Source organism: Gouania willdenowi, chromosome 22 (assembly GCF_900634775.1).
Source record: "Gouania willdenowi chromosome 22, fGouWil2.1, whole genome shotgun sequence".
Classification (NCBI taxonomy): domain Eukaryota; kingdom Metazoa; phylum Chordata; class Actinopteri; order Blenniiformes; family Gobiesocidae; genus Gouania; species Gouania willdenowi.
Genome location: NC_041065.1, coordinates 16,032,625 through 16,059,931, shown reverse-complemented (window position 1 = coordinate 16,059,931; position 27,307 = coordinate 16,032,625). Strand labels below are relative to the sequence as shown.

The following is a 27,307-nucleotide window of genomic DNA, read 5'->3' as shown; positions in this document are numbered from 1 at the left end:
AAAAACACCAAAAGGTGAAGTTCAAATTCTAAAATGCGCAAAACATCAGAAACAAATGAAAAAAGGCCTGAATTCAAGGTTCATGTTAGACGAGGCACGGGAAAGAGTAGAGACGAGCCTGCAGACATGAATAAATAATCTACAGTATAACATGAACTATAAGAAATAAAGGCTAAGGGGCACATGGGACTATATATTTTGGGAAACACTAGTATTACACTAAATACAAATAAGCATTTGTAAATGATACATTTTGCCCCCTAAAAACAACTTTCACTCTATTTGACATGCAGCTGTTTAACTGAGAGGTTTCTGACAATCTGTGCAGCAGCTGTCATCGTTTTTCCAAATGCCCTCAATTTGGTGCCATCTTTTTATGTGACTCATAAGGAAACCTAAAGACGTTTTTCTCCTCTGGAATAAAAAGGGTTGTTGGTAGTTGTTACTTTGTGTGTGTTTATAGTCATTTAGTATTTTCCCTTTGCGTGCTGCAAAAATTAGAATGAGGGGCGCATGTGGCCACCAGTTTCCCAACATCTGATCTACAGCCTTTCCTTACTCACTCACAGTTTACACCTAAACCTGAAATATTTATTATTTTTTGTGTTTGTGTTTTTTTGTCATTCTGTATATTTTTGGGATCTTTGTGCGTTTTGTTGTCGTTTTGAGTGTTTTTGTTTTGTATTTTTAATTTTAGTCGTTTTGGCTGCAGTTTTATTATGAGAATTCAAAAGTTGAGCAAAGTGTGATTTTGTGAATCAGTGGATGAGTGAAGGCTGTGATCAGAGCCTGAGAGACGTCAGACCTCAGAGGTTTGTGCCTCTAAGGGGAACTCCTTATCTCAGAGTCTGTGTTATGGAAACGGTGTCGATATTCAGACTGTAAGTGCCTGAGGTGAACAACGCTCGCTGGAATGCAGCGTAGAGCCGTGCCCCGGCCTCCACATGAGCCTGTGGAGATGAAAGCCTCCCAGTAGGAAGCATTGGCTCGGCCTTCTGCTCCAGATGAGCCTGGGCCGGAGGAATCAAAACAATGAGCACGTCCAGGATAATGTGAGCGCTGACAAACATCTGTATTTGTGCAGCGCTTACAAAGATACTAATGCTTTTCTACCACCAGAACAAAGTATTCAGCTTCTTTCCACCAAAATAATAATAATAAAAAAAACAACCCGTATCTCACCTTTTTCTTCAAACTTTAAGTATGAAGTCAGAATCATAATAATTTATGCAGATTTTGAAATTTAACACTTCTTAAACTTTCCATTCTCCGTTTATAATTCTGAGAGTTAATTTAAAAATGAGTTTTTATTTAAAAAAAAAAAAAGCTTTTTCGGGGGGACCTCATATTAATTCATACTTTTGAGAATTACCTCATAATTCTGAACTCTAAAAATTGTAAATTTGATTTACCTTTCTTCTAACAATTTTGATATTTAGATTAGAATGTGGACCTTTTTTCTCTCAAAATCGAAGATTTCTCTAAAATTCCTTTTAACTCAAATTTAAGAAATGCATTCTGAATTTTCTAATAGTTCTTAGAATTTAGTCAAAAATCTCTACTTTGTTCCTGAAATTCACAGAAAAAATGGGGAAATTGCATTTTTTTTCTTCCTAAAGTTCTGAGATTGACGTCAAGCTCAGAATTTTCTACTTCAACTTTTCTTCCAAAACACCCTGAGACTTCAACCAGAATTCACTTTTTTGGAAAAAAAAACAAAAAACGTTCATATAGAATCTTGACTTTCTTCTCCAAAATAGAGTCATTTGGTTACTTTATGCCCTGAGTTTTCATTCCATGGATGTTTGTCATCACAAGACTTATGACTCCTCGTGTTTAAACCTACATTTTGTCAACAAAGCTCTCCCTCAGGAGAAATAAAGTTGACAATTAAAGTTGTGCAATGCAGATCCAGTTTGGCTGTAATGATGTTTTTTCCATTTGCATGTGAAGTACAGGTGTTTGTGTAAATGACATGAACAAAGTTGGCACGTATTACTGCTATCATCCATGGGTGATCTCTTCCCTTCGTGTTGGGTTGGTCTTTCATCTCAGATAAATGGAGAATAGAAGACATGAAGTAAACTGTGTGGCTCGATGGTGGAAGTAGAGCATCGTATGATGGGGAGATTGATGGCGCTGCTCTGTGAGTTGAGGCTTGTCTGTAAAATGTGTGTCCTCGGGCGCTGAACTACATGCATAGCCCGGTGTGTTTGTGCTGACATGGTGATAAACCCTGCTTTGTATGAACATATCAGTCATACCTTTATGACCACCATCTTAGGAAGGTGTCAGAGCTTCTGGATTGTCCCTGTTGCGATTATATATATTTGAGAGATTGTGTCTCTGAGACTCCTGCAAAGTACAAGGCGCTAAACTCAAGGATAACAATACAGGATGATATTTTTGGGAAAAAAATTGGAAAAACAATGCAGTTTGAAAATTAACTGTACTTTTATTTTACTTTGGAAAGACTCAAATATACTCTGGGTATGATCTTTTCAACTGAAGACCATTTTTTTCTATTTAAAGTGTCACACTGCAAATATCGCAGTACCACTTCTACCAACAACGATATGTCTTCTGACGTTTTAATATTGTAGTATCTTGTTGAAATTTTGCCCAATATATTGTCCCACCTTTACTCGTAAGTGATGTTTCTGCTGACTCGACACTTTTCTCTCTGACTGGTTTTGCTCAAGGCTTGTTCTGTGCCCGTCTCTTTCTCTCCTCTTCATTCCTCAGCTACACTTCTGAGCTCCTCCTAAAGAGTTGCAGCTGATTGATCGGATGCACATTTCACTGTCTGTTCCCCTCTTCCAGCCTGCTTTCTCCCTCTCTTTGTTTCGTCCACCTCCTGCTTTCATCTGCATCCAACCATTCGTCTCTTCTTTGGGATTTGCGATCGTTCTTTCTTTCGCTGGTACAAAGTGTACACACACACCCAAACACGCACACACGTCTGTTTTGTGTTGCCAGATACAGCTGAGTAAGAACTGAACTCTCAAATCTGGTGAAATGTAATCAAACCTCTTCCTTTAGGCGCACTAAACCTGGCAACGCAACTTCTACAGTGGTTAAGCTTATCTTCAGAAACTGTCCCCAGTGCCTCAGAAACTGTTAGTAAACAAAAAGTAGTAAATTAATGCAATATAAAGGCTGATCCATTCCCTGGACCGCCCTCCCCTGTCTCTCTCTCATTCAGAAAGTCTTGAGAAAATCTCTAAAATGTCAGATTTAGATGACCATGCTCGAATAAGTCATTAGAAAACGACTTTCCCACTCCATCTTGAAGAATTACTCAACAAAATCAGGGTTCAGAACGGTTTTCAGTCTGATACGTATACATTGCAATTTAAAAGGAGGCTGTATGTTTAAATTGTCAAACAAACCTTGATACATTGCCATGGCAACATATTATTCAAGCCTCTGATGTGAACTGTTTGACTTTAAAGATTACATCCCAGCTTTCTTCAGCATATATATATAAATAGAGGCTGTGAGCAATGAGCATGTCCTTGGCTTTGTCAGAGAGAGCCTTCTGTCATCACAGTGTCTTTAAGTTTATACATACAGGTAGTCCTTGGCCATATATCAAGAATGGCGATATATCTATAAGTCTGTCCTAGGCAATATACAAAATGAAAATAAATATATCATTTTATTTTAAAGTTTTTATTACAATAATAATTTTAGGATAATTGCTGCTTTCATTGCTTTTCTCTGTATTTTACACACACAAGGTCCGCTCGGCTCAAATGTCTCGCCGTCACTTACCCTCTCTCCCCCTATGCAGAGGAAACATGACTGACACAGACAGTAAAATGAACTGTTGTGTGGCCGGCTGATTGTGGCACAGTGGCGATGTGTAGAACTCAGGAAGTGGAAGCACTGAGAGACATGGGTGGAAATTTTTTGTTGTAACTTCTGACACTCTGTATCAGAACCTCAATGCAGCAGCTTTCAGCTCTTTGTGCCTCAGTTCACACCCCTCTCTCTCTCTTATAAACGCCCGAACCTCTCTTAAAGGGTCCATGTTAAGCTAAATTTACTTTTCTGTGCTTTAAACATGATAAAAGTGCTATTTGGGTTTCATACACATGTCCAAAATGTTTTTTTTTCATTGATTCCCTCAATCGTTAGAGGGTGATTTGCTCCTTTCTTACTACAGGGCGAGCTCAAACACCTCGCTCCTATTTGATGACGTGTTCCCACTTTGATGACGAATTTGACGCGGCAGTGAGCTGGAGAAGCCGCGCCTCCAGGAAGCTCTCTGCCGTGATTGACATGAAAACAGACACGCCCACAAAGGTGAGCATTTCAGTGTTCTTCGCGCAGTGCTATGTGTTTTCTATAGTCTATGTATGTATCGGTGAACGCCCCGCCCCCACGCTCTCTTGTGTTTATAAAGCTGCATGAGCTCGGCTATGGAGTGGGTGGGAGGAGAGCGGGCCGTCCTCTGGCCCTACGTCACCGTGCGGGTAGGAGGAAATCAGTGTCCCGTCTATAGACACGCCCACTCATGAATATGCACAAGTCGGCCGCAAATCAGCCTGTTTGTGTAGAGTTGTTCAGAAAGTGACTTTTCCAAGGCTTAAACTCTGGAAAACAGGCGAGTTTGGGAAATGAAACCACAAATACTATGTTTTTGGGCTTCTTAGAACAAATGGAGATGGGTGAGAAATAGCCTGATATGGGACCTTTAAGTGGGCCATGTGATGAAAAGTCAAAGTATCATTCTTTAAAGCTCTTTAAAATGTTAGAATGCACCCTAAGAACTGTATTCAGCAACCCAGACTCACCTTTAAACAAGCCCCACTACATACTAACTCACTTTGACAGAAAAAGCTTAAATAAGCACATGTTGATATTGTGCAGCTCTTTGTTAATAAAGTGCCTGTGGGGCCTTTTGCACCAGTGATTTTGACTCAGAATCCTCTGTATGTTAAGAGTTCATTAAAATTTACATTGTGTCGTCATTTTGAGAAAACATATTGAGATTAATTTTGGTTCATATTGCCCCGCCCTATGTACAGTCACATTACATTTCCTTTGTTGAGCTACAGGAAGTTACGGGGCAATCTCTAAAGTGTAATGAGTAGAAGGTGTGTAAAATAATCAGGTCGTCAATATCATAAATACTCAAAGTAAAGTACAAATATCTGGAAAAGCTACTGAGGTATTTGTAGAACCTTATTTTCATCTCTGCTGTCAGCTGTTGATCATGCTAAAATATTTCACCTTTTTATGATCATCACAAACTTCCCCCGGGATAGAGAAGATCTGTCTTTGCATTTATGCTCCAACGTGTTGAAATCTGTCGGTCTGAGCGCGTGCGGAGACGATGACCTTAAAGCTGCTGTCAGAAGGGAACGCTCCATCTGGCCTCTTGATTGTTTTAACGTGCTTCTGCTTGAATGACACCATCGCTTGTTCTGAGGTTTTACGAGCCTTGAGCTGACAATGCTCTTGGAACTTGTGATTTAGCGGCGAGAAAGGACAAAACTGTAAAGTCACACGTTATGTATCTGGCTTTGTATTTGTTATAATGCTTTTTTTTAATTTGACAGTATCTCATTCTTAATTGAATTGTGTGTTTGTGTGACCTTTGCTGGATTTTCAACCAGCTGTAGAGTTCATCGCTTTGACCATGTCGGCTCTCAAAGAGCAGAGGAAGCCTTGTAGGAACACACTTCAGCTGACAGCGGGTACGACCGCAGTGTAAATCTTTTTCTCTTTGATGTCAGTCTACAAGTTCAGACCTGAGTTTCCTCTCTCAGTGCGGTAAACCAAAGGCTACAGCAGCACCAGGGCTTTTCTGTGGATTTCTTGACCCAGAAACAAACCTTTGAACCCCAAACCTCTCGACTGGCTGACACTGGTGCTGGACAGATCGATGGATGGAGGGTAGGATGGGTGACTGCTCATGAAAACAAAGCTTCGCTGCTCTTCAGTAGCAAGCAGCAATGCTAAGTGGCACCTATGGCAAAGCTTTCAAAGGTTAATGTTGCACTTCACCCCTGAAGTTCCAGGTCAGGTCCTGAGGGACCTTCCAGGAAAAGCTGCCGGACCAGGAATATCATGTTGTCAGGTTTTGTGAGAAAAAAAAATGCAGACATTCTTTTTCCCATTTGGCATTAAAACAGGATTTAATCCAAAAAAAACACTCTCGACATGACGTGTGTGCACAACAGAATTGCATATATACAGTATATAGTACCTTGTTCAATAGTTGGCAATGCTTACATGGACATGACTTCAAAAAGTATCAATTACGAAAAATGCACAATTACTACAAAAATGTCTGTGACAAAAAGGTTTGGTCAAAACAATTTGGCACAAATGTTATTTGTTGATTTAATAATAATAATATTAATAATAATACATTTATTTATAATGTTTCATTTAGAACAAATCTCAAAGTGCAACAAATGGGTGAATAAGAATAACAGTCTTAAGCAGGGGTAAGAGCAGGTTTAAAATTAAAAAGGACCTATAAAGCCTACAAAGCCTGATTAAAAACAATTTAAAAGGTCTGCTAAATTAATAACTTTTTAAGTATAGTTGTGTATCATCAGCATAGCATTGGGATGAAGATCCATGTCTGCTGATGATGTGGCCAAGGGAGAGCATGTAGACTGTGACAAGGGCTTGGCCGAGGACTGATTTTTGGGGTACGCCACTGGTGGAATAGTGGATATGGGATGTAAATGTCATTACCTCTGAAATGTGCAAAATGGCAAATGTTTTCTCGGCAAAAATATCAATTATAACAAAAAAGGGCAATGGCAGTTGCGACAAAGTCACTTACGTCAAAAACTTACAATGCAACAAAATCCTCCGTTGCGACAAAAACGTCTAATACTACAAAATTCTCTGTCACAACAAAAATTTCCATTACAGGAAAAAAAAAATCAGGACACAAATGTCTGTTACAAAAACAAAAAAGACAAGTACTAAAAAAAATTCCAGTCACTACAAACACATCTTTTATTTCAAGAATATCCCTTATCAAAAACTGTCCATTAAAAAACAATCAAATAAGACAGAAATGTCTGCTATGAAGAACTTTTAAAACAAAAACGTCCGTTCCAACAAAAATCTCTTTTCTGACATAAATGTCTGTTAGGACAAAAATGTCGGAAAGACAATATCCACTATGACAAAACCGGCAGTTACGACAAACATCCGTCAAAATAAAGACGCCGGTAACATCAACGATATTCCTTATTTGATACTTAAACTACATTATTTTGTTTGTGCTATATTTTGTATTTTGTTGTTCTAATGTAGAAACAGTAAAAAAGAATAACTTTGTAGTATGTAAAACAAAATTTGTTATTCATCTATTGCTGAGTAATGAGCTGATTTTTCCACATTTCTCAAAAAATTCCTCTTCAGAATGGAACTTTAATCTTTTCCAAAAAATATAGCTTCATGAGACATAGATCAGTGTACCAACCGGTTGGACCAGGAAACACGTGGAGTCTGGAAATCCCAGCTTTAACCTTTACAGAGTCGGTGTGTGTGTCTCACCTACATCTCAGCCTAGCTTTGGAACACCTTCATTCTTGCTTCCTTGAATTTTGTTGGTTGATGTCTTTCACAATCTGTGCAGCGGCTGTTTCATTGTCCTTCCAAACATTGACATGTTAATGGCATCTTTTCAGGTGATATAAAAGGAAACTGGTGAAATATATCCGGGATATCTCTCTGTTAGCGTGCTCCACCGAACCCAACATTCTTTGTCACAGAGCAGCTGTACTACAAAGCAGGTTATCAACACGTTCACTTAACCCAGCTGATTTCTGCCTGGCTGCTTGCGGGTTTACATGAAATGGGTGGAGATTGCAGCGTCGGACCAATCCCAAACAGAGAGCAACTTACGTCACAATTGAAGAATAATTCTTTAAAAATATAAAGAATTAAAATGCATAATTCAGACCAAAAACAACACTGTTGCTACAGGGAGAATAACTGGACACTGATCAGTTTCTAAGGCACAGACCTTGTCTGTGGCTCTGATGCTGCATTCATACAGCTCAGCCTACATCTAAGGTGGACAATATTTGTATTGTATACAGCCTGTACTAGCCTACAGGAGTGAGACTCTGAGTCACTACAGTATACATGAAGTGTCAAATGTCATCGGCTGCTGGCCCTTTAAAACTTTTTTACTTGGTTTTATTTTGTGAACCTTTGAATTTTATAGCACAGTTTTTATTATTTCCTAGTCACTGTGTTTTTTGGCACTTAAAATATTTGTATATTGTGTAAGTTATATAAAAAATTGGGAAAACTGTAATGAAAACCTTTGACCACTAGGGGGGCAATGCCCCCCCTGCAAACTTTGAGTATGTTATTGGTCAAAAGTGAATGAAAGTTGTAAAAATCGGGTAAGTTCCCTGTATAAATGAGGGGACTTTGTTCTTATTCCATCAGTGATAGAGCCTCAGCAGTGATCCCTGCTCTGGAGAATGCAGTAAAGTAGCTCCGAGTTGAGCTCCCTCTCCTCGCCACCTTCCACATTCATCCTCTGCAGTGTGTTCGCCAGGCCCACACACACACCTGCTTTCTATTGGCGCACACATGTGGCACGAAAGATGATCACATGCAGGTCAGTGTGCTCAGAAATGTCCAGCACAAAGACAAAGCTGGATCCAGTCTGCAGGAAAAATGAAGGCTTTCATTTCAAAGCCAAAGCTGCTGCCATTCGCAAGCACTTCAAAGATAGATGAGAATAAATGCTCCCACAGTCGTGACTAATGCCTTAATGCAGTCCTGGAGGAGCCCTGTCCTGCATACTTTTCATATCTCCCTGTGCCAGCACACTTGGTACCTACTGAGCGTGCCATCAAGCAGCTCTGTTGACGGACTATAGGTGTGATACGTCGCACAATCAGGTGTGTCCACAGTCACGCATAGTTAACCTCTGAGGTTTAAGGATGCACCTATGATTTCGTTACGATGGCATTGTAGCAACTATGCAGAATATCTGTGTCAAGAGTGAAGACTTTGAAATGTAAACAAGCATTAAATGTTGTTAATAGGCTGTGTAAACCCAGAGTTAAGATTCATATTAACATAATGTTGTTTGGAAGGACTATGGAACAGCTGATGCACAGACTCAAAGACAGCAGTGAAAGTGACAAGGTGTTTTTTTGAGACATTTACTCGGATCGGAACAATTCCTAGATGAGTAAAAATGTTGTTTCCCTTTTTTGTCAAATGAAAAGATGCCATTGAAAGGAATGAAGGTAATGTTAAACTGCTGCTACCAGACTGCAAGAAAAATGACTGCAAAACTAAAAATATGAATGAACACTTTTCCAGAAAAGACAAAAAATAAAATTAGATTTTTTTTCTGGACAAGCAGAAATAACTTCTCCCCTTGAAAAGTTGGAAACAAATTGAGGATGCAACTTGTAAAATTAAGCTGTTTATTATTACCTTTAGGCCTGAAATGCAATTTAGTAAGTACAATGTGAATTGGATGTTTTCAACTTTGATGCTTGTCTACATCGTACCTTGTGTTCAAACACTGTGTGATTGACAATCTTGTTTTGATTTGGTGTTTTTTTTCTATACTCCACTATGATTGATACTCTGGATAGTATAGTATGTTGGAGTGCAAGTACGTGCTGTTTGCTGATACCATTTACTCCCGTTAAAAGCTCTTTTGACATGATCCACGCTCGCAATGTTTGTTCCATTGTCGGTGAGCTGAGGCCTCGTTCGCGCCTACCCGTGCCTGCCTGGGCACACGGCAGGTTGAGTGTTCCAGTGTACGCTGAAGGTTTTGGCACAGGTTGAACATCTTGTAAATGTGGCCCCAGGGCCCGTGTAATGTTCAGATGACTCAACAGCAGGAGCTGCGTGAGTGGATGAATCTGTTCTTTGAAGGAAACGAGACGCTGCTGGTGGCGTGTCTCGATCTGAAGGTTTCACTTTGGAGAGGAGAAATATTTTCAATGCTTTGGCCTTTGTTTTACCTTGACTGAAATGTACAGAGTGTCAAAGGCAGGACAGATAGCATAATGAAGTGTTACTGTAAAATAATACAAGTCCATTAACTAAATCGGTATCTGACATTGTTCTTTAGTTTCTGAAGTCTGTGCAGCATGTTCATGATGTCGTAGGAGGAGCTCACGCCTCTATATGTGTATGTAAACAAACAAAGTGGAGAACATTTCTAACATGTTTCCATTTCTTACTCTGAGGCTGAGTCTGGATGTAATAATTAGAATAAATCAGTGGAAGCCCTATTTAGAGTGTGTAGTTTCATTTAGCATCCACAGGAATTCCCCTAAACATCCCGTCAAACATAATAAACCCAACCTGGCAACGCAGTTCCTACAGTGGTTCTCTTTCCTCTTTCTGTTCAATGGACGTTCTGTAATCAGCTGTTTGTTTTTCAAATTCTTATTTGTTGATCTTAAGAAACAATTCCATGGAACTCAGTTGGAACCACACATTGAAATGCACAGGTACAATACAGGTAAGCATGTGGAAATAAACACACTTGCACTGTCATTATAGCGCCCACTCACACTCGCACACGCCCTGCTCGCTCTCTCTCATTACCCATTGTTCCTCTGGCACCAAGATCAGACCAAAGCCTAGCAGGTTAATGCACTAACTACCAGGTTGTCTTCTGTCTTTGAATTGCATCCACTGGTGTTTTTCCATCCAGAGGTTTTTTCCCAAGAGTCCATTTGTAGAAGAAATGCACAAGAAAAAAGGAGAGGCAGAATAAGTGGTGGCAAAGGCTTTGATAAATCAGTGTTTTGATCTTAAATTTAAAAGGTGAGAGGTTAGAGATGCTTTGCAAATTGGAAGGATTTTTTTTCCTCTGTGTTGGTGCCACAACATCAAAGGCGTGATCATATTGGTGAGCGGTAAAATCAGCAGCGGTTTTGGCAAGTGACACGAATATCCTGCCACTCTGCAAGGGTTGGTGGGAGTCCGCTGGTCAGTGCAAAGTCATTGCACTGGCCAGATCTGTTGTCTGTAGACCACTAGAGCTAAAGAACAGCCGGCAAATCAAGACCAACCCACCCGTCCACCAGTGAGACAACTATTAAGTTGTCTGGTTTAACTCGTCTTCTACAGAAGTTGAGTTTTACTCTGTAAACAACTCTATGGAGGTGCAGGGCTTCACTGTCATTCTAATACTGCCAAAGATCTTCAATGGATGTAAGATGAACACTTGTGCTCATTTATGGGCCTATTCTCCCGTCTGGACTTAAGTGCTTTTTTGCACGCCTGCAGTTACGTGCTTCTCTCCAACGTGTATTCTCCGGTCCAGGCTGCTGACACGCCCACCGCGCGTAAGGAGCCAAAAAGCGCATAGTCTGTGAATGAAGGCGGGCTGAAGGAAAGGAGGCGGTGATGTAATTTTTTGGGCTGCCTAGAAATCACGAAACATAGTTTTCCCAACGCTTGATATGATAGTTCACTTTTAATTTGAAACACCTTCATTGATAAACAATATAACAGGTTGATTTGATCAGATCATTGATCAGATTATTGCACTGTGACTGAGTCACCATCATCATCTTCATCGCTGTAAAGCGTGACCGAGTTAGATGCGCTGGAGACATGAGGATATAACCCGGCCGCAGAACATCCTGCTTTAATACAGAGGGATGTTTGCAGTGAAACACAACTATTGGCTTCCATAATACGCAGTTTTAAATATAAATTGTTTAAAGTTTAAAATATGTGTGGGAACAGTTTCTGGTACATCCTCATCCGCATATGACAGCTTGTTTCACTCTGTAGTGGATCAAACTGTGACTTTACGTTGGACATAGTATGAAAATAGTTGAATCACTGTGACCAACATGGACAGAAGTCTGTGTCTGTCAGAGTTTTAATTAATCGCGCAGCAGCAGATGAGTGATCACAGCTGCTGCTGTGTCCGTGAGTCCGTGTGGCTTCAAATGTAACTAAGTCCATATTTCTAGTGCAATATAATGTTTCACCTTATCGAGGCGCTGGACTTGTTCCATGGTTAGAAGCGCGTAAGAGGAAAAGGACTTACGCACGCCGGAGAATATGTGCAAGGGCAGATTTGAATGGAAACACCCTCATTTCAGGGCTGCTCCACCCACAGTGCATAACTGGGATGAAGGCACGCAACGACTGACTTAAGAACAGGGGGAGAATAGCGAACAGCCAAAAACAGCGCCGCTGCGTGGCTTTTTCGACTTACGTGCATGGAAGAATAGGGCCCTTAATGATCCTGAAGACGTACATAACAGTGGTGATGCAAGAGAAGGACAAAGGGCTGCACTTAATTGCCTAGCTCAGGTTGTCGACCCCTGAACCAGGCGATTGCATCATTGAACAACTTCTAGAGACTTTCAACACATGTTGCGTCTCTGCTCTGGTCTTCTTACTCTTACAATCCATTGATGCCACTCCTGCATTTATGCAAACATTGTGTGTCTTTGTGGAAACACTCCAGAAAGTGCAGCACCTCAACCGTGACGCATCAAAACCACAGCTCGTGCTCTCAGAGTCTGATCGGCTGCTTTGTGAATTTCATTCCGTGGTTTTAGAAGCCGTAAAATGAAGAGAAATTGGACAAATTACAGGGCGGGCCATGAAGGGAAATAACGTTTGGGTCGATACTCAATTGAATTGTTTAGATATAAATGTCAGCTTGATTTATTGACCGAAGGCAAATATTTGGCGCTTACAAAATTGAATTTTAAGTGTACTCTTTAAATCAATCATAGAGGGTAATTATTGATTTTGAACTAATCTTGAGCTTTTGTTGAGTGTGAGATTTGTTTAAAGAGTAGAAAACAATGCTAGCTTTCAAACATAACACCCTCGAGGGTTGTTTTCTGTGAGAAAACAGACAGATGTTGTTATTCAGTGCCTGCAGAATGCACTGCTTGGAGCCTTGAGCTTGAAGGAGTGTCAACATAAAGCATTTAGAAGCCTAAGTAATCAGTTTCTGATTACTTAAGCAAACCAAACTCTCAGCCTGGCTCAGAATGCTACTCTGTGACTAAGTTTTGTATGTAACTTTTGAAAGTTAAACATTGTTATGGCTGGATGTGGAAGAGCCAGTATTGAAGCACCTTTAAAAGGAGCCAACTGCATCAAGCCCCCCCCCCCAGGAGACCTGGGGGGGGCTTGATGGGGGGAGCAGGCAGTGGCCCAATCTGGTTAAGTTCTCCCACTTTCACAGGGGTTCCACACACCCACCTTCACAGTGAGCAAACCAACCCAAGCATCAGAGTAGCCAAGACCTCCACACCTCGTCATCCCCCAGAGGCAGAGGGCTCCCATGGGGCAACGCTGAATTAAAAACATTTTTTATTTAATAAAGATTAATTTATTAACAAGAGCACTTGGAGAGAGCAAACCTCTGCTTGGTGCAAATGATTCTCTAACAGATTTTGGCAAGTTATCTTGATCAGTGATCCTGATCATGGAATCATGATGATTCACACTTAAAAGGCTTGGAAGACATTTCTATCCCCATTATAACGATATAGTATGTCCAATTGTATTGATACCCCCAATTTGTTTTGTAAAAATCACTGGAAAATGTTAAATCCACATCTGATCCATATAAAACTGTGCGCTAGTTGAGGAACCCACCCAACATAACAAATGCAAATATCATAAAGATTGGTCAAATACAAATTGAGATTGAAATCTAGCCAATAATGAGGGATTTTTTTTAATTTTTAAATGACCCAGAGTCGGTATATTCATCCGGATCCCCTACAAAATGGAATGGAATTTTCCATGACTGAGAGATTATAAGTGACGTATCTTTCAAAAATATATGTATGAAATACATCCACAAAAGGCTGAGTTTTATTTTTCTTGTAATTTCAGAAGTGTCGCTGCTTATTACGTAGTACTTTTTCGAAACGTGGGAGGTTAAGTAGCTTTTTCATGGATGGTTTAATGATGTTGTGTTTGACGGTGGGCCGTCAGGGACATTTAGGTTTGTTGTGAAATGTGTAGAGTGATAACTATTGTGTTTTCATTTTTTTAAATGAATAAATTTGGAAAAAGCAACGCACCAGCATGAAGTTATGCCTGGAGAAACACTTTGAGACACTCACATTTACATGGGAGCTTTAATTCCTCTTTAATTAAAAATAAAAGTTTAAACGTCTTTAAACTGACCTTGTAAACACTTAATTCCTATTGGAAATTTAATTCTGAAAAATACATTCATGGTTGATTTTGGCAATAAAATCAAATGATTGCTTACTGGCAATTTTGTTTCCCGGGACCCCCAACTCACCCCATCCACAAATGACCATATTACAACATGCATTAAAAGCTGCAGTATGTAAGTTTTCAACATATTTTAATCCAAAGTGTTCTGTATTTTTAGAAATCAAGGAGCGTGACACTCTTTTTCTGACAATCAGAGACTTTTTATACAAAGTGCTCATTGAGCTGTTTTGGCTAGCGTTAACGACCTACCGGTAGTGAAGGTGCAATGACATGAGTTTCAGCAGGAAAAGTCATCATCGCGGCGTTAGGCACAACAGCTAACAGCAAAGCAAGCCACAAAAAGGTAAAACGACAGTCTAAAGGCCCAAAAAAACTAACTAGGTAGGTGTCACACAATAGATTTTTAGGCATGAGAAATGCCAGGTGTGGCAGGTGAGAATGTGAAACTGTTAAAATGTGTGTAAATGTGAGACTTGAGGCTCTGCTAATGTTTATATTACCTTGATGCTGCCATTAGTGTTAGTATAGTCCATGAACTATTTAAAAACCATTTACATTGACAGCTCAGTTGTAGTCTACATTTATTACATGAAGAAATAATTATAGTTGGAGTTAAAGTGGTTTGCATTAGCTTCTGTGCTAAGCACTAATGTATAAACACACTCTAAAGGCTTTTGAATTGAAACCAAGGAGGTTTGCTGTTAAGAGTTAGAAGCAAGAAGATTGGTCATCATGTAAATTATGTGCTGGTAATATGTTGATGATGCATGTAGCACCCTCATGTGAACCAGTAAACACATGTCGGGGTGAAGCATTCCAGTGTCACTGCAGTTCCATGTGGACACTGAGGCTGTTTGATGCGTGCATGTTGTTCTGGCGCTGATTTGCTTCAGCAAGCATTGTCCTCCACATGTGCTGCTGTTTGATTTCCTCAGACTTATGGTTCATATTAATGAGAATTGAAAACACAATTGTAGTTTCTGCAAAGAGTGGCTCTTCTTTGACCGGACACTGTCGTTTGTTGTGGTTTTGGATCAAGATTTTCATATTTGAAGCTTTAAAAACACATACATGCTCACTGAATAGTTTGAACTCCTTGCACGATAATCCCTTCAGATTAATAAAGAAACGCCTATCATGATCACCATTGCAGGTGTGAAACATGGTGACAGTTCACACAAAGCAGAGGAAACACCAATTAGCTGGTGTGAAAAGACAATTTCCAAGTTCATATCTGGAGTTAAAGGCAGGAACCAAACATCTGTAGCAAAGTTTTGAACAGTATTTGCAAACCAAATAAATACTTTGTGACTAGTACTCAGTTCATTTTATGGATCTGGGTTAATCTAAGTGACTCATTAAATTGATCCGGTTCATTTGAGTCATTTCCCTAACTGGATCATTTCAGTCCTCACTGATTCTGAGGAGTCTGCTACATGAACAGAAAGTGGGTGTGCGTGAGTGTGTGCATGGGGCTCTTGCATCTATTCTGACTGTGCATGGGTGTTTGTATGCGTGTAATAGGTGTGTGGTATTGTGGGTGTGTGTGTGTTTTGTGAGCGTATTTGTGCGTAAATCAAGATATTTTGAGTGATCATTGAAGCAGAAATAAATAACCAGAAGCCAAACAGTTTAAAAAAAAAAAACACCTTGAGGCCCGACAATAAATGGTCCACAGAGGGGTATTGGCCAGCTGCTCAGTAGTTGGGGACCCCTGTCCTGACTGTTTCCTGGCAGTGCCTTGATGTGTCCCTTTAGGTCTAGCCTTCGTTACCGTTAGCGTGACTGTCTCAGGCTTGTTTAGGTGAACAAGTGAACTTGGTGCACGTATATGTTGTTGGTTTACCTGTTCCCAGTAAAGGTTAAAGTTATTAAACCAGCTCCACTCCTAATACTCTCAAACATACATGAAAACCCTGAAAATGCTGATTGGCAGTTGCCAGGAGTAGATTTTACGTTTGAATGAACTCATTCGTAAAGATTACTTTACATGAAGTTTGATGAGCTGATTTAAAGTTGGCGGAGGTTTGTGCTCTCAGGAGCGGATTCACTAAAGGTTTAGGGGTATTAAAATCACTCCACGCGCTAATACAATGTACAAACCCCAGTGAATCAACACTGCACGCCTTCAGTGCGCCAAAATGCGCCCTCAATCCATTTAGTGTGTTTCCCTCTGATTAATATGTAAAATAGGCAGATGTCATAAGGGGCACAAAAAAATGGGAGGAGGACATGCAAATAAATGAATGCAGTGGGTGCAATGCAATTCATCAAACCTGGAACTGTTTGCTGTGATTGTTTTAGCACCGGAAAAATAGTACGACTGACAAGCAGGTGCAAACACACACGCAGAGATCAGCTGCAGTAAATGTTGACAGAAAACACAGTGGTGAAGGAAAAAAGGCTCCAGTGAACCTTTTAGTATAAGAAAATAATTAAAATAAAACAATAGTCAATATTAACAGCCACTGAATGAGAAAATAAAGTGTGAGTGAAAAAGCTGCACACCGCGGCGGTGCTTGTGTGGAGTCTGGAGTGTGTGTGACACGATGTGGTGCAGAGCGGATGCTGTGCGCGGAGCTGCATGGATGTCGCTATGGGCGCACCGCTCCAGTGATGATTTGAATGTCAAACTCTGATGTGGCATTGATGAAGGAGCATCAGGCCAGAATCAGCTGATCAGATGCGTAATTTACGCACTGATGGTACAATGTTCACATTGTGGTGTAGTGACAGCACTACTGGAGCTCAGACCTGCTGGATGATGGTCAGTAGATCATCTTCAAATGGTGCAGACTGATTGACAGACTGTGTTGCTGCATTTACTCAGATAAATGGCAGATCAATTGGACCGTTCCAGTGGTCGACTAGCGCCTTGCATGGCAGTCCTGTCCCACTGGTGTGTGAATGTGAGAGTGATTGGGTGAATGAGCTGATATGTAAAGCGCTTTGAGACTACTTCAGTGTGGTGATAAAGCGCTATATAAAATCAAGACCATTTACCATTTAGACCATTTACCGTTTCTGTCTGTATCTGCCTGTTTTTCATAGACTGATCAGAGCAAAGTTACAGGACCGGACGGAGCAGCCACATTAAATTAAGGGGAAAAAATATCATTAGGTTTTATTTTATTTTATTGTTTATTTAGTTTTAGACATTATTAAATGTTTGTGCAACAAACAAATAAGTCCATCTGCCTCCAATTTAACTTCCTCAAATATCATTGTGTGCATCTGTGCACTCACGTCTCCACATTGAACGAACAAAATGCTCATTTTAATAGGGCGGTCTCCACCACTTCTGCACGAGCGCTAATCATTGCTGCAATCTTAGTGAATGACTTTGCAGCAGGTGAAGAAACTGCGTCACCAAAGGATTTAGGGACATAACTGGTTTACCACTATCTATTTCAGATCTTAGTGAATACGCCCTATGGAGTGCTCTTGTTTAATGTGTTTTTATTTTAAGATTTCATTTTAACATCTTAAGACTGTAATTACTGTAGCCAGACTTTTCCATTTTTATGTGTTGTTCACACCCTAGCGTGATTTTGTTCAATTAATAGTTTTTAAAATATTGAACCAGTTTTCACAATCGGATACTTTTTTTGATACTGTGTGTCTTTTTTTTTTTGACCTTTGGCTCAAAAAACATTTTCACTTCAGCGTTTGGGTGAACTGTTGTGTGTGCTTGAATGTGCTGCTTTGGCTTAATGAACACTCAAAGTGTGTTTGCACATGTTTAGCTGCAGACCGCATGATTTCCTTCTTTTCCCAGTTTGTCAAAGGAAGGTGTAAGGCAGTTCATTAGGCAGTGTTGTGGTTTCCATTAAGAGATGGAAGTTTGGTAACCCTTGGCTAACCAAGTGGCCAAAGAGCTGTTGGCGGTTAGCATGTTGAGAGCTGCTTACTTGCCTTTACATGTCAGCTATTGTTGTTCCACAGTTTTTCACTTCTATTTGATGAGATGAAAAGAAAATGTATACATATTAGGGATTGTAACGATTCACTCAACTCCCGATACGATTCGATTCACGATACTGGGTTCACAATACGATTCTCTCATGATTTATTTTACAAAATGGGACTGTAGACAATTGATGACTGAAAAATATTCCTTTTTCACTAGAAAATACTGTACTATTTTCCTTTTATTTTTCATTGTCAAAAGAATCCCTTGATAAACTATTCAAAACAATGCAATTTAACTAAAAATAAATCTTCAATGAAATAAAGGAATAATACAAATTAAGAAGAAGCCTATTAATTTAAATTGTGGTTATATAGTAAACAATGCAAAACTGCATAATAGTTCCTTTTCTTTTTAAAAGTGCAACTGAAAATGTATTTTGTGCTTTAACAATTGGACTTAACAGCCATTGCACTGTATTTACATCAGATATTTGTTTGGACCAGCAGAGGGCGCTGGTAACCCAGTGGTCGGTTGGCATGCAGATATTCTTGCAGTGGAGAAAAGATGATATGCGCTAGCAGACAGAGCTAATAGAAAAATGTGACTTTCACAGATATTCACGTAATATTACAGATATTCTTTTGGTGCTAAAGGGGTAAGGAATCATTTATGAACCCTGATAAGAGTAGAAAGCAGCCAGAAAGAGAGTAGTAGGAGATTTTGCCCGCCACCTATGATTCTGGACAAGAGAAGGTTAAATAGATAGCGCCCTCTGGTGTTTAAAAAAAGTACTGCTATTCAATTTTCACAGTATCGATATCAACCGTCATTCCTATAAATCGATTTTTAACTGCCTTACGATTAATCGTTACATCGCTAATACAGGATGTGTTGTGATAAAACTGGTTTCCATGTTGAATGATTTCTGAGCACCACAAGCTAATGCTCAGACGGAAACACCATTTAATTAAGGTGAGTATACATCCAGGTTTCCTGGGACATCTCCACTTTTCAAGTTCTGTCCGCGGTACCTGATTTTCCCACAGTCCCTAAACATGTCAACAAGAACCCATTAGTTTAAATGACCGTAACTCAATTTCAACTCAAGACCAATATTTGCTCTATCAAAAAAGTTGCAGTCATAAATGGCTAAATGCATTTAAGATGCCAATTTGTTTGAGGAGCAAGACGGACATGGGGCACATAGAAAAAGAGAGTACAAGGTATTTAAAGAGACTAAATAAAGGCAGATTTTAGTGAAAATATGTCAGCAGGAAGACCCTTGTGGATATTAATACCTCCATGAAGGTTCAGTAAGAGATTTGACAACAAATAAGCCTATAAGTCAAACCTATAGGTTCATTAGTTGTCAAAGAGAGCCTGCAGTCTAAATGGACAAAGTTTTGGTTTCATTAACAATAAATCAACCAATTATTACAGATAAATGTATCGTGGGATTGTGGGTAACAAAAGAATTCCTCTGACATCCAGACCCACAGGATGCATCCTAATATTGCCTGAAAACATGTGTGTTTGTGTGTGTGTGAGTTGGGAGAGGCCGGGATGGTAAGTCTGGGAAAGTTTTAATGACAGACTGGTGGCAAGACGAGACACAGAGCTGTGAGCATGAATCACATGGTGATGAAGGCGCAGGTTCCCATGGCCGAAGCCTGTTTGATGCTAAAACAGAAGCTATCTGCGCTATTTACACACACATTAGACAGATTAGGAAGGTGAGGGATAAGGGGCGGGGGGGACGTCACATGACCAACAGGTAAAGGGCCAGCTGTTTATGGCGTAAAGGTCGTGCTAATGATAGCCTTGACCCTTGTAAGGTCACCGGGGTCACAGAGAGGGGCAATAAAGGAAAACCAGCCGGATGAAGACGTCACACTAGGAATCGTGTCTTCACTGTCTGTGTGTGTGTATTAACACTTGAGTCAGAGTGAGTTTCTCACAGGTCATAAAGAGCCTCTGAGAAGCAGCCCAAAGCTGCTGACAAACTCCCAACAATTCTCAGATATATCCGAATGATCCAACAGTGACTTCATCAAAGGGTACATCGCAGGGGAATACATGAAAAAGTCATCATTTACTGCAAACATGACAAAGAGAGACTAACACAACTATCAACAAATTGTTCTTTGTTATTCCTGTTAGTGCGTGGGAAATATCAAACGGCAGCCGAACAAGTTTAGTCCTGATTAGTCACTCAAACTTAATCCAGCTGAATTGAGTAATTTGCGTCATTTTGGTCCTCGTACCGGATCCTTTGGGTCCTGATTGTTTCCGTTGGTTAATGGCGTTTCAAGGATTTTGTCGGTGAATCTGTTCATCTGAATTTCCTGACTTTACATTCTTTGTGTACTTTAGCAGCAGCAGCCTCTCAGAACTCATAGGATCCATGAGTCTTGATTCAGTACAAAGACTCGACTCTTCAACCCATTCATCAACAAGGAAAAAGTTTAATTTAAATTTATAAACTTGATAAGCTTCTATAAAACACATACAGTAAAACGCGTCAATGTGCAGTAGATACTCTACTATTTGTCACAAGACCCCAAAAAACTTTCTAACTAATGTACTCGACTAAATTTCCGACACACACACACACACACACAGAGTTGCTCTGGTCACTTGAGCAGCTCACTGTAAATGTTTAACTTCTCGTAAAAAAAGTTTACGATTGTGCTGTGTGTAGTAATATGTGTGTGTGCATTGCACGTAATGTCCATATGTTGTTGTTTGTTAGACAGAGTATGTACATTTTATTTAGTGTCTGATTGGAAATTACTTATATTTCCTTTTTATACAATTGTTCGAGAATCTTGTCTGAGCGGCTGGGATAAGTGCTCGTCTCCTCTCCTGTTGTTGTTGGGTTTTTATTTCTACATTATCTTTATCAATTTTTTTTTTAAACTTTAAAACCACAAGGGCTAACAGTCAAGATGACATAGAACTCTGCATTGCTAGCACTTTATGTCCCAACAAGCATTTAAAAGAATGCAATAAACTTGGGCAAGATAGTCCAAGAAAAGTTGCCAGATGTTGGAAAATGTATTAAGACTCTGTTGTTGTTTTTGTTTATAAGGAGCAGGTCTTCAACAGCTTTGCTATACAGAATCATACCTATGCAGAGAGCAGTCAAGCTAAGGAGCATGTATAGTTGTGAATTTATGCTGAAACACACTCAGGTACTGCTTCCTCTGACTAACCGTGTGTGTCTTCTATTTATAGTCGACTCATTAACAAGCTGTTAATGATCCTTAGATGTGTAAATGGACCCATGAGCTCAATATTCCACACTTCTCACACCTCGCTCCGTGTTTCTGCGATTAATGAGGGTCACACTTTATCAAACTGCAGCACACTCCTGCTGATATCCATTCATCTCATGGATCACTTTTTAAATCGATCCCGTTCATTTGGGTCATTAGAACCACTCTGTTTACAAAACAACAACAAAAATTACACAAAGTGAGTCCAAAAACTACTCAAAATAAAACAAAAATACAGAAAGTGAAAGAAAAATACACAAATTGATATCAAAAGTGTAGAAAATCATGACAAAAACTACATACACTATTCAAACCAAAAAAATTAAGACCACATTTCTCCAAAAACAAGTAAAACACACAATACTATAACAATATAGTGAAAAAGCATTTAACTCTGATGTTTAGTGCTTAGTTATGTGTCCTTCAGTTCCTTGGATTTCATCACATTTCTGAGAAGACCAAGAACATTACCATGGACAGATTTTGTTGTTGCACTTACTAGAAAAGGAGAAATGTGATTTTGAAAATGTCAATTGCTACAGATCCATGGACACTTTCCAGCTGAACAAATTCAATTTAATTCAACTTAATTTTTTTTAGCGCAAATTACAACCATAGTGATCTCTTTAGCGTACATCTTATAATTGCGATAATTCAAAGCAGACAAGGTCCCCTCTGTAGTGATCGCTGAGATGTTGACTGATACAAGGTGTCAACGATTCGATTCACAATACTGTGTTCACGATACGATTTATTTTACAAAATGGGACTGTAGACAAATGATGACTGAAAAATATTCCTTTATTTTTTTCAGAAAAATATGAGAAAATACTGTACTCCCTTGATAAACAATTCAAAACAATGCAATTTAAATAAAATAAATCCTTAATGAAATAAATAAAGGAATAATGAAGAAGTATCCTATTAATTAAAATTCTGGCTCTACAGTAAACAATGCAAAACTGCATAATAGTTCCTTTTCTTTTAAAAGTGTAACTGAACTTTTTTGTGCCTTAACAATTGGACTTATAAGAAACAGTCAGTGTACTGTATTTATATCAGATATTTGTTTCGACCAGCAGAGGGCGCTGGTAACCCAGTGGTCGGTTGGCATGCAGCTATTCTAGCAGTGAAGAAGAGATGCTATGCGCTAGTAGACAGAGCTAATAGAAAAACCTGACTCCTACAGATTTTCATGTAACATTACAGATATATTCTTTCAAGTGCTAAAGGGGTAAGGAATCATTTATGAACATGTTTAAGAGTAGAAGATGATTCCGGCCGCTGCCTACGCTTTTGGACGGATAACTTATCTTTGAGATGACAAGTGTTCTTTGTATCAGGCATTTTCTCCCACACTACTTGCTTACAATGAACTGTGGCATTGTAAGCAAGGTCAGGTCTAACGTCACTTTCTAGGTTGCCAGTTTGTAATTACAAACGAATGCATGGCTGGATAGATTACTGGAAATGTGCCCTGCAGTTTTGATGCGCACAATGCACAGCAGTACCAGTACCATATAAGTGGGGTTGCCAGGTTGGGGGCCCTAAGCAGCCGCTTAGTCTGCGTATAGGCTGGCGCCGATGCTCACGTCATGTGTGAGTGACGTAGTTCAAACATGAGAAGGATAAATATACTGTAAGTACTGCGATTACATTTTCAGAGTATCGATATGAACCGTGACACCTATGAATCGATTTTTAACTGCCTTACGATTAATCGTTACATCCTTTATACAAGGTGTTTATAGAAATGTTGTGTAAAAGCAATATCATACTTGAGGTTGCTGGTGTGATTATCTACGACCGAATCACACCAGTCCTGACATTTCAGCAAAACAGCACTCCCCCTCGTGTGATATTGCTTAAATATATCTATCTAATTATATATGACCCAACCCTAATTCCACACACTTCTCAGTTTTGACCCACCAGTAAAAACCACTGTTACCAACTGGTCTGCTTCATTTCAATGTGAGGTCAGACTGCAGTGATCAGCAGCTGCTGAGTGTGGCGGTTAGCGCTGGACGCTCTGATGCCTGTTAAGCCTTTAGACTGTTTGTATTTCTGCACCTGCTGACTGTGTTTGAATCCATGACGCCGCCGTCACTGTTAATCACAACCTGTGGCCGACCAACATAAACACACATTACAGCCAGCCTGTATTTATCAGATGTGCTCATGGACACTGAAAGATCACTGCCACCTGAGCTGCAGCACCTCCATGTGGAAGCTGCACAAATAGCTTTAGGTTTACCTTCATGGGAAGGCCTGGAGGTTAAGTGGGCTGTTCTCAGCTGCAAGTGTGGAGGTCAGAGGTCAGGGGTTCGCAGACGGCTGCCCTCAGCTCTGATTTATGAGCCGCAAAACATTGAGAAAAGAGTCGTCTATCAGGAGATTAACAGTTACACACTGTATCTTTGTCAGATACTCGTCATACGTTTCTTTACAAATGAAACTTTGGACAGTTCTTATTCTATTCATATACTGTTTGTTTGGCTATATGTGTATACACCACATAATATATAAGTGTGTAAATATAAATGATAGAACATGATAACACACGTATGGGTGTGCATGTGTCTGTAATATGAAGCAGTTTGTAATCATGGACTGACTGATGGTGCCGTTTGATGCTTTACCTCACCTGTGATTGAAAGTGTGTGTGTACGCGTGTGCGTCTGTGCCCTTTGAACCTCAGAAGGTTTCATCCACTTCAGTTTGTTTAGCTGCTCTTAAATTGCTGTGTGTGTGTGTGTGTGTGTGTGTGTGTGTGTGTGTGTGTGTGTGTGTGTGTGTGTGTGTGTGTGTGTGTGTGTGTGTGTGTGTGTGTGTGTGTGTGTGTGTGTGTGTGTGTGTGTGTGTGTGTGTGTGTGTGTGTGTGTGTGTGTGTGTGTGTGTGTGATGAATGGTGTGTCTCGTACACACACGTTGCAGCAGATCACCTGTTCTTTGGTCACAGGGAGGGGGGCCGAGTGGGCACAAATGTGTTTTTGTAAGTGTGTGTGTGAATCCTAGAAGTCAGAAGAAGACACTACTGAGAACACAGATTAAGTAAAATATTAAATACATTTTTAAACTCATAACTTGCAGCAAACAAATACAAAGTTTTTTTTTTGTGTTTATGTGTTTACTCAAATATCATTTTTACGTAAATGTTTAATTAATTTAATGCATTTTTTTGTAATATGGGTCTTGGTGTATAACTAAATGTATTTAATGTCAAACCATTAATAGATAAACTTGAGTTTTTCTCATTTGTTTGGCTAATTCAGTCTAGTTTGAACTCATCTGTAACATAGTCTGAACTGAGTCGGTCAGCATCACACGCCCTGTCAGTCTAATCATTACAATATTATAATGAAACTTTACTTGCTTGTCATTTATTGTCTGATTATTGTCAAAAACAAAAAAAAACTGGAATCACATGATAAATGAATGTGATTGACGCTTAGTAATATTTAATATGTCTTTTAATAGGACTTTAAGATGTCTTATTATCCTTTAGATTTTTCTGTATTTTACTACAGTGAATACTAGCTTTTGCCTCCGTGGGTTGAATCTTTTGCAGTAAATGAAGGTTTTCTGCTTACAAATGTTCAGTTTTCTCTTGTTTTGGTCTTCGTCAGATCCCAAAGTACATGTTGAATCACCTGAGTGGCTCTCTGGTTGCTCTTTCCTGATGTAGAGATCATTATTTCACTTAGATCACAGGACTTGTGTTTTAAGTTGGGTTTCCCCTCCAAGCTCCCCCGAGGCCTGCCCTTCACAAACAGCTGTAACCCTATGATGCTCTCGGCAGAAAAAGAACGCGTTTCACACACTTTTTCAGCTCCTTTGTCAGTGAGGCCCAACATGCCTTCACAGAGTCCTCGGAGAATGCTGAAACACTACACCCAATCAACTCTGCCCTTCATTGTGGCGGCCGGAGAAAGACCATTCTGCTCGTCATCTTCGGGAACAAAAGCTAACGGCAGCTTTTGTGTGGACAACAAGTGTCGGTAGTTAGATACACAAACGTCTGAAACCGCCGCGGATCAGGTGAGACGTGGGGGGGCGGGTTCAGACCTGCAAGGAGTGGCTGAGCTGGTTCTGGGTTCAGAACGATGGGAGAGGTTTTATATACTATGTATTAATATTTCTCAGCATGTTCAAAAAGTATTTGACATTTACTTAAATACTTTGTCATGCAGTCATTTCACTTAGTCTGGGTTAGGGACAAATATGACCTTCATAACGAGCTACGAGCAAAACCGAGGAAAAACTTCAACATTAATACTAATAAATGAAAATATGGAATAGTTTATAGCTTATAACTGAGATAATACAGAATGTCACAGCAAGCAGGCATTTTAGGTCATGATAAAAACAAACAAAAAAGTGCAGTTTTTATTTCTTTTTTTATTCTTTTTAATCAAGCAAGTGCAGTTTTTATCCCTAAATTTTTAAAAAAATCAAACAAAAAGAGCAGTTTAGTTTAACCTTTCTTGTTATTAGTTTGTAAAATTTAACTTCTACTGTCTGAGTGAAGAGCGATGTCACAATAATAGCAAAATAATTCGTTTTTTTTTTTTTTTTATAGATTCTTTAGTTTTTTATGCCTTCAACCCACTGAAAATTGGTGTGCGACAAGTAACGTACCTATGTAAGGTTTAAGAAATCTCTTGTAATTTGCTCTTTCCTTCACCCTACAACACTGTTGCCAAACAAAGCAACTTTTTCTAAAAGCTTCTGTTCCACGTTGAGTTAAATTACCCTAAATGCAACATCTGACCTTTCAGAAACAGTTTTTTTATTCAGATCAATATTACCTGAGAGTGTGGCGGCTACACATTCTCTGTGAAACCTTGATGTTGAGTTTTGATTTTCAATCAAAACGGCGCATCTCTTATCAGTTCAATAAGGAAGGAGTCACAGTCCGATGAGGCCAATGCACCAGAAACTAAACACGACCTGTTGAAATCATCAATGAAATACAGGACATTTATCATTTAAAATACACAAGTTTCCTTATCTTCACCTGAAAAATGTCCTGTAAATTAAACACACAAAAATGATTCCAAAAATACAAAAACAATTAAAAAAAATAATAAATGCACAAAATGATATAAAAACATAAAATAACCACTAAGCATTAAACAACAAAATCACACATGTAAAAAAACAACACTAAATTGCAACAAACATAAAAAATTGACTCAAAAAAGGCACAAAGTAACAAGAACAAAAATGCACAAAATGACAACATAAATACCCCAAATGACTCCAAAAACACAACAAAAACCAAGCTCAAAAATAAAAAGTACACAAAATTAGACTAAAAACACCAAAATCACTACAAAAATACATAACGACAAAGAATGCAAAGATTCCCAGAGTTTCCTTATCCCTCCATCAACATGACAAAAAAGAAGCAAGGAATTGTGGGTCAGCATTATCTCGTCTCCTTTGGTAAAGGATGAATCAGTGTTCCCTAGGCTAAAGGAACAGTGGATAGTACAGGAGATAGGAGGGATTATTCAGACACAGCCTAAGTCTATGAAATTGATTAATCAGATTTAGACCCAAAGTTCCAAAGACTTTCAATTAAATCTCAGCTGCTGTGCCTGTTTGAATCTTCATTGTTCCTCATGGTTGTGATTCATGGCTTTCTATTTGGGTGGAAACATCTCGTAAGCGACTTTGCAGACACTCATTGTAGCCTAATATGCATTTATTGCAATGACGGCACCAAGTTTTAGTGTCTTTATCTGCGTTTGAAATCATTTAGTGAGAAGAAACCACTGAGAACTTCATCGAACGCTTTCTGCAATGACGTTTTATTCCTCCATGGGCTGAACCATGTGCTGCTATGTGAGGGAGGTTGGAAACCTACTATTAAAATATTAGTAATGTT

The 27,307-nt window shown here is 39.4% G+C and overlaps 1 protein-coding gene across 1 annotated transcript in view; it reads right to left on the bottom strand.

Moving 5' to 3' along the window:
• Positions 1–836: 836 nt before the first annotated feature.
• The window catches only part of LOC114456406 (homeodomain-interacting protein kinase 2-like), a 42,974-nt gene continuing 16,503 nt past the window's right edge, over positions 837–27,307 (bottom strand). The window contains exon 10 of the mRNA XM_028438134.1: positions 837–1,010. Coding sequence (XP_028293935.1) covers positions 837–1,010 — 174 coding nt within the window. The remainder of the gene's footprint in view (positions 1,011–27,307) is intronic.